Source organism: Pseudoliparis swirei, chromosome 16, assembly GCF_029220125.1.
Source record: "Pseudoliparis swirei isolate HS2019 ecotype Mariana Trench chromosome 16, NWPU_hadal_v1, whole genome shotgun sequence".
Lineage (NCBI taxonomy): Eukaryota > Metazoa > Chordata > Actinopteri > Perciformes > Liparidae > Pseudoliparis > Pseudoliparis swirei.
In genome coordinates, this window is record NC_079403.1 from 7,446,778 (window position 1) to 7,460,982 (window position 14,205).

Here is a 14,205-nt window from a genome sequence, read left to right on the forward strand (position 1 = left end):
TTAGTGGAAAGTAGTGAGTAGTGAGGTCTGGGCGCTCTAACATCCCATGTGATCACGTCATTTCTGTATACTTGGTTCTATAATAATAATAAATCTCGTTCTTATCAAGATTTAATTAATTCATCAAAGACATTAATTTTCTTTCTCAATTTTCTTTATTTCCTTTTTTAAAGAGAAGGTTGAATGATATTATACATATTTAACAATAACTCCTTTGTACTCCTTGAGCTTCATTGTTCCATCATAACGTCAAAATACTGTGTAACATGTTCCTTCATTTGGTTGAACACACACGTTGCAGTTTTAGCTTAAAAAAAAAAAGATTGTATATTCTTATGACCCATTTTTAAAGATTGATCTCTTAAGTAGAACAAAACCAGTTTGAGAGAATACGTTTTGGTGACATCACTCCTTAACACACATTGACTGCCACACAATACGTTTGAAGAGTGAGTGCACTTGTTCCGGTTCTTTCTTCCGTGCGTTTGAAGACATGTTGTGTTTTTGTGAGCTGGGTCGGACACTTACTGCTGACCAGCTGGCCCACGCTGAGAGCCGAGGAAGAGGAGGAGGTGGAGGAGGAGGAAGAGGCCTGGTGGAGAGGACTCTGTCTGTGGGGCATGTGGAGCAGGCTGGGCTGAGACGATGCAGTCTGACCATGCTGAGCCTGAGGCAGCTGGACACACACACACACACACAAACACATTTAATACATTGACAACATGCATTACAGAAAAATATCTGTATTTCATTACCGACATCATCACAATATTCATTATTTACAGGTTATCGTGTCATTATGGTGATTGGGTTATAATATTAAACCTAATCAACAGATATTAAATTAGCCACTTAGAAGCTGAATTTAATGGCATCTCCCTTGTAGCTAATGATGAATAACTGTTATTTACAGCCTGCGGTATCTAAACTGACAGCGCAGGATACAGTGTCAATAGGCAGCTCAATAGGCTGCTGCAGTGGTTTTCTATTGCAGGAGACAGTGAGAGTCAACTCAGGTGCTCCACAGATAAACAATCGCTTCTCTGCAGAAAAGAAAACTGCTTGTGACAATTAGAGTCTTCTCTCTCGTCATCAGAGCTGCGAGGATGCCAATAATGGCAGCCTGAATCTGAAATATAAATGTGGACACAGCAGTCCCCATATCAAACATAATTCATGATCCACAAGCCACGTTCTCTGATGGTGGAAAAAAACGATGTATTTTCATGTTTTATGCACATTTGAATTGCTTTTACAAGATCAAGATGGTACGTCTTCTCTCTTAAAGCGAAAAGCCGTCTCTGCCGTAAGCTAGGCCGGCTTCTCCTCTCCTTCTTTGCTGTTAATTATTTTCTCTGTGGCATGTGTTTGTTTGGATGGTGGGGGGGGGGGGGGGGGTGTCAACAGCGATGCACAGCCTGTCAGGAATGTTGACAGGCACTGAGAATTATCTAGCTTCACTGGAAATATTCTCCACTGCAGAGTCTGACAACCGTAAATTATGCCCATAGAACAATGTGCACAAGCGAGCTTTGATGTGGAGACAAAAGCATAAACATTATTACAAATGCATTAATTCATTCAAGGGTATGATCTGGTGTTTTGGGGAGCCACAATTAGGTGTCCATCTGAAGTTCATTCATTAGAAACTGTACGGGCCTTCAAATGTGAACTTTTACCCTGTAATTCTACGCTGACATCGTCATTATCGAGTCAATACCATTCTGTTTGTTGTCTGACTGCACAATTGAATACTGTATAGATCTTCAAGTTGGAAGGAGAAAATGTTTGAGAGTTTTAAACTCAAATCTAGTGGACAAATCAAAACAAAATACTTCTTGTTCAGGTCAGAGAGGACAAAAAAAAAAAAGGAAGGATGGAGAGTGTGATTGAGGAAGGAGAGAAGGGGGAGAACACAGGCATGAGTGTTTTTTTAAGTGGTGTGATGAAAAGTGTGTCTTTGGTTTTTTTCAGGCGGGGTTTGGGCTCTGCAGGGGCGCAGCAGTCTAAAAGGTTGGCTGACAAGTGCCTTCCAAACATACACATAGTGAAACATGCAAACACGCACACACGCGCATGCACGCACGCACACACACACACACACACACGCACACACACACACTGAACAGTTGTACCAAAAGTTGCAATTTTCCAAGTGGAATGACGCAAATGATCGTTACGAGTGTTGAAGCAGGAAAAACACCAGATGCTGAGCATAGTTTAGAGCCGACTCGCAGTGCTGGAACGATGCTCTGGTGAATACACAGAGCTCTGGGCTGACTCCACTAGGTGTTGCTCATTCGACAGTTTTAACGTCACCTCTTGATCATTGTTAAAGCTGCGGTTTAAGTAGATCATAATCCGTGGCTCTACAAGACACCTTGCTCTATATGTGTGTGTAGTGTCTGGGCATTGGAGCGTATGTTACCTGCTGTCCAGGCTTGATTGGCGACAGCGTGATTCCCTGGGTGTTGATGACGGGCAGGATCTGATTGCCGATCACCGTGGCGATGATCTGGCCTTGAGCGTTGGTCAGAAGCTGAGGTGTAATTGGCTGTACGTGCAGTGCTGGGTTGCCACCCCCTGATTGGCTGGAGGGCCCTGCAGAATTGGGCATCAGTGGGATTGTTCCAATTATCTACAAAGGGGGTAAAGAGGAGACAAAATCAGCCGGGCAGTTTTCAAAAGAAGATGGAGCAGAGAGGCTAAACGCGACTGGAGGTATGGGCCTTAATGATCTCGGCTGCTGTGAGGTTTTTTTCTTCAGCTTTTTTTTGGGAACAAAGCGTGAGCCGGTCATTTAGCCGTGTTGTGAGGTTAATCAGGGCGCTCGGTGCTCCGGTCGGTCCGTGTGTGATTTCCAGAGGAAAAACATGCACAAGTGTCCACTGATCATCTGTCTGGTGGTTTTACAGGCTGGAGCAAGTGAAGCCAAAGCAGACTGCTGGGAGCGCACTGCAAAGGTCAGCGCCGAATACCTGTGTGTGTGTGTGTGTGTGATGGTGCACACCACTGACCGTCTTATCCATCACCAGGCCGAGCCCGGGATGAGTGTGCGTATGTGCGACTGTGTGTGTCTAAGTGTGTTTGTGCTTTAAGTGTCTTTGTCCGTCTCTGGTGAGAAGGGAGTGAGGCTGCTGAGAGACCCCCCATTTCACCCTCTCTCACACACCCGGGCAGAAAGGGAGAAGTGGGAAGAAAGAGCAAGAAAAAGAAACGGTAAGAGGGAGAAGAAGAGGCGCATCAGAGAGTGAGACAGGACCTTGTGTTTCTAATTCAACTCCCTGGGTCCCAGGGGTACTTCACCCCTCCTCCCCCCCCCTCTCCAGCCCAGGCTTTCCTCTCCTCCGTGGCTGTAATCAGGAAGGGCAGATCAAAGGGGGCGGCAGAGAGTCACTGCAGCGTTTTAGCTCTCAGAGCTGCCAGAGTGTGGCCAAGAGTGGCGCTTTAGGGGGGACTTAGTGCCTCTTCACCATGATGAAGGTTAATGTCATCTGGGGACTGGTTCTGAGCAGCCGTGCCCCCCCCCCCCCGCTGACATCGCTCCTCCACCAAGCCTCATTTCACCAGAGAGCAGCTCAACGTGGATGAGACGCCCATCATTCAAAATTGTGTTATTTGGCAACCGGACAAAGGGCTGCTTTTGCAAAGATTGCATCGACTTCAACTTTAAGTTCATATTTTATTTTATGCTTCTCCACCTTAACACTACAAACAGCTTCTACATTACATGATCCAGGCCTTCACTGGGTCCCTCATAGCCACCGCTGCTGATGTGTTTCAGCACTGGGTCCTCCTCCGCCTCCCCTCCCTTCATCTCCTTGACATAATAGGGAAGGATCAGTGAGAGAAAGGTGGGCCGGCAATCTGTAATTCATCCCTGCCACGGCTCATTTGCTTACGTTCCTTCGCATTAGGGGAGAGATAATTTATCTTTCTCTCCGCGCCGGCTTTACAAATCCGCTGTAATGCCCTCCTGCCACTTAGCATATTTTATTGCCCTGCCTGACGCTCTTGTCTCCGGAGTCCCACTGATCCCGCTTTGCATGCCGCTGTGGCAGGGAACTTGTTCCGCTCAATTATTCATCGTCATTGGACTAAGTGGTTGTTCTATAAGCATAATAAAATAGCACGTAACTGACAGCTTAGCTCTCGTCCCTGTCCCACAATGCAATGCTTCTCCATCGGACTATCTCGGGCAGATGTTCCGCGGCAGCGTCTCACAGCTCAATGCTTTGAGAGCTAATTTATAGACAGAGGGGAAGACTTTCCGAATGGGGAAAGGCTTACAGAGCACGGCCCTCATTTATAAAAGTATTCTTCAGTTTATAGATTAAGATAATGACAATCAAACATCAATACTTTTTGAGCGCTTCTGTTTCATAAAAAGGGTCAATTAATAAACAATGGTAGGTCAGAATCTCAGGTTTACATATTATTTTACAATAATGATCTATATCATTAATATATTTGTTCACTTCAGCTTATATTGAAGCAAAGTTCAACACTATCTGTTTGTCAACATGCCTCCATTCTGCATATCCAATTATTAAATTCTTCTTTTGATATTATCACCAAACCTCGGCGATCAAAACCTAATCTAAAAATGTCCAAACCAGTACATGTTGAGACCATTTCCGACTGGATGCTTGTGTTTTTAAAGAAGTGCAAGTGCATCACAGTGTAATGTTTAAATCTCGAACAAAAAACCTTTTTAAACCTCTTCTAATGAGACAAAAGTGACAACAGCACGTAACTGGTTTCATTCATCCTATCGTTGCTATACATTCCTCGTGTTTCTACTGGTTAAGCACACCAGTGAAGTAACTCTAAAGAAGGTTGCATGTGTGCTCTTAAAGCTGCAGTACTCAAAATACAACCGCAGGGGAAAAAAAGCCCAAATTTGACGGAGACATGCAATTATTTTAATTTCTCCAGGTGCAAATTAATCATCACACCATTTCATAAACACACAGCCTTCAGGACCCTGCGTCACTGCCGAGGCCTCTCCTCAGCTATCTTTCAGTTTGTCCTCGTATTTTTGGCTTCCTGTTTTTGCCTCCCGCTCCACTCCGTATGGCATGTGAGGAACGCGCCTCCCTCCACCCAGCAGAACTCATTAAGATTATGCTGCTCTTGTTTCTCATCTCATCTCTCCAGCCAGGGCAATCTGTATCTTTAGCCATGGTCGCCAGGCAATATCTCTGCCCATTTTCTCTCCTCCACTGTTCATGCGGTGAATCGAGATCGAAGAGGGAAAATGTTTGGGAAGTTTGGACTTGTGTCAACACACACAAGTCCAAACACTCAGAGCAAATCAAAGGCTGAAATAGCAGACTCATCATGGTTGATTGGATAAAAGACATTTATTTTCAAGTAATTTGACAGCCCTTGTACAGTTTCCTTAAATATACACCAAGATGCAGATACAGTAGATTAATGCAGCAAGGATTAGTCGTATAATTATACAACACAATCAAACTTTAGCTTGTTGCAGATTCTTAAATGTAAGTATTTTCTGCTTTTCTGTGCTTTTCTTATATCATTATAAATGTATTATCTTTGGTTTTGGGATTGATGGCCGGAAAAAAACGTCAGACTGGGAACTTGGTAGTTCATCGAAAGAATAATTGACACTGAAAATAATCAATAGCTGTAGCCCGACAAAAGATTTTCAGTTACAAGGGCAGCAGCAGTTTACACTGCGGCTACACCTAATCTAAGGGCTGGAAGCTTCCGTCAATACAAAGGGCACACTGGCTCCGCAGGTTAACCGTGCACGTGTTCTTTACCTGTTGTTCTCTGCATTAGTTCCAGCAGAGTACACCTCAGGGGCACAAAGGCCTCTCCCAATGCTGGGGATGCTGGGAGGAAACGGGATGCATGGCCTGACAGCCCAAATTCGGGGAGAAGCGAGTTCCAAACACAAAGCTAAGGAACCAGTGTTTATTAAACTGGGATTTTCCACACACACACAAACCATTCAGGTGCCATCTACACCTTTCAGGGCGTGCGGTACACTCTCCATGAAATAGCCCCTAATGTCCTCATTTCCCAACACAGTTTGACTGCCACATTAAAGCGAGTGAGAATTTGCATTGAATAGAAGATGTTCACAAAAATGCCACAAAGGGAAAAAAAAGAATCTGGAGTGACAGTGACTTAATAATATTCTGGCTTTTATCCACAGCCTAAATCACTGATGAAGAGGCGGTGAGGGTAAAAAGAGCCTCATTGATTCTCTTTGGAGAATAAAGAAGCTGGGCCAATATAATTAAGTTTTCAAAACATATTGAACTCCAAACGTCCATCAAACACGAGACTTTTCAAGGTCCCCAGAGCGTTCGCTTATGAAAAGGTCTTTTGACAGAGTTGTGGAGGAAATAAAAATGTCAAAGACAGGAGACTATGTTTTAAATTCAAGCAACAGGAACGTTTTACTCATCGGAAAAAATGTTTTCTCCCAATTCAAATGAAACACTACCGTGAATGGATGAAAGCCGATGAGGAAATACAAACCAACATGTAGACATAAGTTCTCGGAGTGTGTTTGGTGGACCTCTAGCCTTGTTTAAATACGTACACTACCGTTCAAAAGTTTGGGGTCATCCAGACAATTTTGTGTCTTCCATGAAAACTCACTTTTATTTATCAAATGAATTGAAAATTGAATAGAAAATATAGTCAAGACATTGACAAGGTTAGAAATAATGATTAATATTTCAAGTATTAATTTTGTTCTTCAAACTTCAAGCTCAAAGGAAGGCCAGTTGTATAGCTTATATCACCATCATAACTGTTTTCAGCTGTGCTAACATAATTGCACAAGGGTTTTCTAATCAGATATTAGTCTTCTAAGGCGATGAGCAAACACAATGTACCATTAGAACACTGGAGTGATCATTGATGGAAATGGGCCTCTATACACCTATGGAGATATTTCATTAGAAACCAGACGTTTCCACCTAGAATAGTCATTTACCACATTAACAATGTATAGTGTGTATTTTTGATTAATGTTATCTTTATTGAAAAAACAGTGCTTTTCTTTGAAAAATAAAGACATTTCTAAGTGACCCCAAACTTTTGAACGGTTGTGTATTAGCCTGTATAATTTCCTTAGTGCTGAGGGAAAGGGAGGGGCGGGACCTTCTGATATGGCAGTGCGTGTTTCAGAGCCCCCCGTCTGTATAATGCTGTGGAATAATGAGGTGGGGAGTAAAGGCTGTAGCCCACGGCTTTGACCGTCTCTGTGACCTGATTATGTCAGGGACTGTCAGCCGGCAAGACACCACAAAAGCACAGAGCATCCCATCAAGTCCACATCCAGTGATCTGTCCCCAGTGCTCCGGGCACCTTGTGAGTCCATACTGTGTCATTAGCGACGTTTAGCATCAAGCGCTCGCTCACGGACAACACTCTACGATAAACAATGAGGCATGGTCACACTGGTGGACCTGGCACTGAAAACCAGTGGGCTTAATGTAATGTAGTGGGCAAGTTTAACAATTAAAAATCAACTGTTTTTGCTTGTTTTCATTGGTAAATAAATTCACTTTGGCTTTGGTGTGTACACACAATTCTCCTTTAATGTGTGCTGTGTGCACCTGCGATAAGATGATTCATTAGATAGGGACCCACAATGACAAGCATCATCGTTCAGGCCTCTGGCTACTGATGGAACAATTCTGCCAGCCACCCTGTAAATATGACAAGGTCAGCAGTTTACAGCGACAGGCGCATGCGAATAAGAGAAAGAAGGACTTTGTTTATTCCCAAAAAGCTTAATATATAGTGGGGTGGCGACGGCAGTGTGGACAAACAGCTTTAAGACAACACAGTTTCCCCACTAGAAATCTATGAGGAAAGATCAGAAATACTATACAAATGTTTTCTTCGGAGCTGCACATTCGTACGTGATGGATGGTCCAGTAACATCTCTTACAGATCCGTTACCAAGGGAACTGACGTACTTAATTAGCTGTAGGTATAATATATCATTACCTTCGCATTGAAAATGCGGAAGGTTTTGTTTTGATCGCCGTGTATTTATTTATTTATTTGTATGCGTGTTACTCGCATAACTAAAAAAGTATTAAACCGAATCGCATGAAATTTGGTGGGATGATTGGTTATTATCCGGGGACCATTTGATTATATTTTGGGATCGATCGGGTCAAAAGTCAAGGTCATGAAAAGGTCAAAATCTTCTTTTTACCATAGCGCGGTCAATTTTTATCCAATTGGCATGCAACTAATGCCAAAATGTTCATATTTCAATGCCCAATATTGTGATATGCGAAGGTATGCGCTCTACCGAGTGCCCGTTCTAGTTCAGAATGTATTTAGTTTGATCATGGCAGCATCCAATGCTCAGCACCCACCTGTCCTTGTGCGTTGGTGACCAGCTGTCCGGTGGCTCCTTGCAGGTTTGACAAGGCGTTGCCGAACACCTGAGAACCGGCGATGGACCCCATGGCGGCCGCCGCTGCCACCGCCGCCTGGCTGGCCAATGGGTTCAGCTGGAGAGGGCAAAGAAATCATCCGTCAAAACTTTACGTTTTTATCTCACCCGTGTTTACAAGTATCATGGTAATTCCTAAAAGAAAGCAGGTTCATGAGGGCTTGGTGTGTGTGTGGGGGCGGCTTCATTGTTGCCAAGGCCAGAAAAGGCCTGTATAGACCAGTAGTCCATCATGCATCTCCCAGAGGTCTGTGCTCCTGAACCCAGTGGGAGGCTCAAGGGTAGGGAGGAGCAGAGAGAACGGGAGGGTGGTTGTGAATAAGTGGCCATTTTACCACTCTAAGTGCTTCCTCCGGCCCCCGGGGCTCCCCACGGGCCGAGCCGAGCCGAGCCGCCCGCAGCATTGGCCCAACAGCATCCGCTTTCACAATAGAGCCGGGCCGCGTGGTCATGCATCACTGTATCGCCAACTCCCTTCAATATGCTTCGACTAAGAATTCCTCCTGCGTCACGATGCACTATCGCACTGCTACTTTTGGAGGAGAGGAGGGTTAAAACGACCGTCTTTACCCCCCGCTGTAATGGACTCATCCGGTCTGGCCTGTGGTTGTAAAAAGAGGCTCCTTGCAACGGGGACGGGTTGTAGAGTCACATCGCCGAGATTACCCATATAAATCAAGCTAACCACTTATTAGGGGGCTGAAAATGCACTGCTGATTTGGTTGTAGTGCAGCAGAGCAATGTCTTATTAGGTTGAGTAAGTAGATCAAAGACCTCCCAATTACTCAACAGAATAGAGACATCATAGAAACATGGCTTAGAAGGATGCTGCCTGCTGCGGATACTGGTTCAAAACACATTCAAACAAAACTGCTGAAATTAAAAGTAGAGTTTATATGAAAGGTTTAACATACAAATACAATGTAATGCGAAATAAATGATTTTACTGAGAGCGTCAATGTTTCCGCACCCTCTGTTCTCTGCAAGGAATTCACCCGCGTGCGTCTGTAATCATTCAGTTGCCATTCATTTCCTATCTTACCCCACCACCATATATTATTACACTTTCTGAAATCAAATGATGAAAAAATGCCACAGTGCGATCAATACTTTTTCATTGACAGTAAAGGTTAAGCACATTAAGAATGACACCGCATTTGTCTTATGAAATCATATTTCATGTAGGTGGCCTTAAATTGGCCGTGATTGATATTGCCTCCCCGCGTCTGAAAGTCATCCAGTTTTTCCCCCGATAATCGCAAGATTGTCTTTTATGTGTCCAGCGGTTGTCCTTCATAGATCTTGACGTCTGAAATGTTAGAAAAGCACAAAGCTGATTCTGACTTGTATGCAGCAGTAACGGGCTCCCACGCCTCTATGTGCCGATACGGGATCATATGTAAGCTCATTTGGATGCTCCGACACTTTGGGAACATTCAAACGGTAAATTGCATTTGTCAAAGCGTCTTTCTAGTCGTCCGTGTTACACTACATATCAGCATTCAGCCATTCACATACTCTCATACTCATACAGTGATGGCAGAGGCTGCCATGCAAGGTGCCAACCTCACGCACACACACACACACACACACACACACACACGTGACACTGACGACAGAAGACCTAGAAGTTGAAAGGAAGAAAGAAAGAAACGTGGCCCTAGTTACTGTTTTAACCCTCCTGTTACCTTCACATTTACTAACATATTTTACCCTCGGGGTTAATTTGACCCCAGCAATTAAAACCTCCAGAAAATTATTAGAATTAATATTGTTTCCCAAGTTTAAGTGTGAGGTACTTTATGTTTGTTTGTTGACTACCTAAATAGCCCTTTAAATATATAAAAAAGTTGATATTTCTTATATGTTTGACAGTGAAAAACAGCCTGGGGTCAAATTGACCCCAAAGAACACCGACATTAAACATTGAATGGGGTCAAATTGACCCTAAAGGTAATAGGAGGGTTAAGCGTCGATACAGGGGCCTTCAAGCCACGTTGGTGAGAACAGTATTATGGGCGTTGTGATGGTGAATGTGTTAAACAGAGCGACAAAAAAAGTGCTACAGATCAACAGACAGACAATGTGATCAGCTCGGGCGAGCACACCCAGAGTCCCCCTGAAAATCGTCTGCGCTTGCTTGGTGTCATTGTGTCGAGTGATCGGTTGTTGGAGAAGCTTTCAGATTTATTTGAAACATTACCATTGAGCCTCATTCGATGATAGCCCTATCAGGTGCCATGTTATTCTGGTAAATCCAGGAGAAAAGAGAGCGGGCTTCACGGCTGCATCCTTGCTGGCAGCGGGTAATATGGATAGCGGGTGGAGGGAGAGTTAGGACTGAGGAGAGGCGAGGCTGTGTTCCACTCTCAAACAGGTGATTTTCCGCCACGGTGACTCCTCTTGGCGGGAGGCACAAAATGACAGACCTGGCCGAGCATTTGTACTGATTGCATGTGTTGGAGGAGATAAACAGTGGTCTTCCGGTTTGCAGAGCCTGCATGTTAACCATTGTGTTTCATTCTTTTCATTCCCAATGAAAAGGGGCGTCGGGAGGATTTTCAGCAGCGTCGACCACTCTGGTCAGTGCCGGGATGAAAAAAAAAACCGAAGCCAGTGTATTTATTCAAGAAATTGTCGGAGACCGTAAAGTTAAATTCAAGTCAGAAACGTCTATTTCGTCAGGAGCAGCAGACCTTAGCGCCACTCGAGCATCCATAATATCATGAGACATCATCTTGTCGCCTTTGAGTCACCACAACTGCTATCACTCTCCGCGTGATCACAGTTCATTATAGCCAAATATAAAAGCGCTACACAGGGATCAGCAAACACACAATAAGTGTTTCTGAAGGGCCGAGAAAAAAAAGCCTGCAAACTCCTAAAAATGCATCTTTTGTCTGGACGGTGTGAAGGGGAGTGAATCTAAACTCCGCCGGGCTCTCCGTTGCCTGTTTGGCCATGAGGGTCAGCTGGTGCAGCAACCCGTGTAATCTCAGGAATAGAAGGAAAAATAGCGTCCCCACAGACCGTGGAGAGACCCCTGGAAACTCAAATTGTCTGACACAAACTAACTGGAGTTTATTCTTGGTTTTGCTCTTTTCATATGGACGTTTGAAACTTAATTGCTTTTTTCTTCTTCTGGGCCTGCACAGGACAGAAAAGAGCAAAGGTAAATGGACAAAGTGGCGCACACACACCAGCAGGCAGATTTGTCTATGCTTGTGCTTCAGCTGCGTGTAAAATGTATTTTTTGCACATCTATGATTCAACAACAGAATCAAATGTATCAGAGAGAAAAATAGAGAATATAAGACCACACAGAAGGATTTCGCAAATTGGTGATCAGTCATGTTTTTATTTGACAATGAAACCGTTGCCTAGAAATTGATACAAACATTTTTCTTTTCAAAAAGACTCTCCGATTGATTATAGGTGGAATAAGTAAATGTGGACAGTTGTGACACACGCCAGCGTCTTCATGCTTTTCTTGCTACCACTCAGCCTAAATTGTGTCAAAGTGGGTCAAACAGAAAAAACAGTTAATAGCACTATTGTTCCTGAGAAAAATGTCCTTTATCTCTGGAACAACGTGGAAGTTTCCCTCGTTTATCCCGACCCCACATCTCTGTCTCCTCCGCGCTCTTTTCCCACTCCGGAGTGAATGTAATCAGCTGTGACATGAGAAAACGCGCTCTCTGTCTGTCAAGACTCTGCTAGTCTTCTGCTGACAGTCCTCTGCTGACTCTCCCCCTCCCCTAAAACAGCCTCTCCCCCACCTCCCCCACCTCCCCTCCTCTGTGCTTATGAACATCGAAATGCCATTAGGCTCTCCGAAACACCTCTGGTCCCTCGGTTAGCTGGGCCTCGCACTGTGGCCGTGCACTCCGAGTCCTCCGAGCCCCGGCTATTGCTCACCACTGGGCCTCTGCTCCAGCCATTGTGAGAAATAAACCCCCGAAAAAGCCATTCTTGAGGAAAAATATCGGGAAGTGAAAGACGGATAGAACAACTGGGCCAGATAACACCCGGAGAAACACAATAACGCCGCACCCGGAGACGGTCGGACATTGTAATTGCTTAAGGCGTTGGAGGGATGGTGGTGGCAGCGGGTGTGGAGGTGGCACGGCGGGCGCTAATGGAGTGATGTCATATGAAACGCCAGAATGACAGCGAGTTAACGGAGGAGGTTTGGCTGATCAAATAAAATGCATTAACTCCAGGAAATGGATATCGTAGGCAGCTTCAGAAATGGCCATATCTAATGAGGCAAAATGCAAATGAAGGAGGAAAAGAGTCGTGAAAACGTTTAAACAAACTATAAAGGGATGATGGAGTGTCGGACAGTGGCCGTCAATCTCCCCACTCATTACCCTCATGTGAAATTAACAGCAGCTTTAATCATGACATAAAATCTGCTCCAGCCCATTTGTTGATAATTGTGAGGCACGGAGGTTCAGAGTGGGTTCTTAGTCATCAATCACAGCAGCAGTGTATTTCTTTTGGTTAGGGGACACTCAGCGAGTGAACATAGAAGGTAAACTACATTCCTCTTACACTATTTCTCTTCCTGAGGAATGATCTATAATATTTAGCTGTTGTATTAAATGTGAAACTACTTGGTGATTAAGTATCTCCAGGAAAGTGCTGACCAGTTCAGCCGGCGATGTGACATATTTGGTGCAGTTATTTCTGTACCATACGAGTGTTGGGTTGGAACTCATAGCAGCGTTAAACCCGCGTCACAGTAAATCTACTGCTGCTCCGACTTTAAAGTTTATACCTGGCTACGTTTTCTCTGGTTGCTGTGAGAAAATGAAAAATAAAATCATTAAAGCCAGGAGATCAGAGCATGAAGAAATGATGTTGTATTATTAATACTCTCCTCAGCCTTTGGATGACAAGTACCTCAATTATTCAATATGTAATACAATATATTTCTTGATTTCAGGGGTTCCATTCCGATTGCAACGACCTCTTCCCATTTGTTTTCGTTTAGTTGGAAATCTCTTTTCACTCTGCTGTTGTTTGACATATAAATATAGCATTTGAATGACTTTAATATCCTTCTAATCAATGTCCAGTGATCTTTTGATGTCCTCAATTCAATATAGGAAGGGTCATCCATGCCGCAGCTTTATAAACACAATAAAGGTAAATGATTACTCTCCACTGTGGTGTCCAAAAATACGGCCGGTAATGAAGAGAAATGGAGGAGTTTGAGGGGGAGGCCTGTCATGTGTCATTGGCCAACTCTAAGCCCTAAGATTAATCACGAGAGAGGGGCTCTGTGGCTAAGATGTGGTCACCCTTGATCGATAAATGCGCCTCCCTCCCCTCCCTCCGTGTCTCTCTGCTTCACTGTCTCTGGATTCTTTTCAAAATATACACAACCGTTGGAACAAGCTAAATCAGCATAAGTAGAGAGATGAATTGATGACATTTACACCCGTATTTGTATTGATTACTCGAGTTTTGACTTCTGAGGCTCCTCTTTTTGAGGAGTCGACTTAAGAAAAATGCACTGTTCTTGCATTCTGGTTGAATCTATTTACAAAACCATCAATTGCACACTCCGATAATAAAAGAGAAAAGGCTTAAAATCCTGTACTAAGAAAAATATAAAAATGCTCCTCATAGAGTTCAGAGCAGCAGGGTACAGTTTAGAGGAATTTCAATTCACGCAGCCCACGATACATTGAAAAATACCAAAATATAGTCGTCGCTAAACCGCGACTGCA

At 44.0% G+C, this 14,205-nt stretch overlaps 1 protein-coding gene across 1 annotated transcript in view; it reads right to left on the minus strand.

Annotated features, from left to right (window-relative positions):
• pou6f2 (POU class 6 homeobox 2) overlaps positions 1–14,205 on the minus strand; it is a 69,832-nt gene that overhangs the window by 9,496 nt on the left and 46,131 nt on the right. Inside the window, exons 7-9 of the mRNA XM_056433943.1 lie at positions 8,385–8,522; positions 2,429–2,638; positions 529–676 (exon numbers count right to left, since the gene is read on the minus strand). Of these exons, the coding sequence (XP_056289918.1) occupies positions 529–676; positions 2,429–2,638; positions 8,385–8,522 (496 nt within the window). The remainder of the gene's footprint in view (positions 1–528; positions 677–2,428; positions 2,639–8,384; positions 8,523–14,205) is intronic.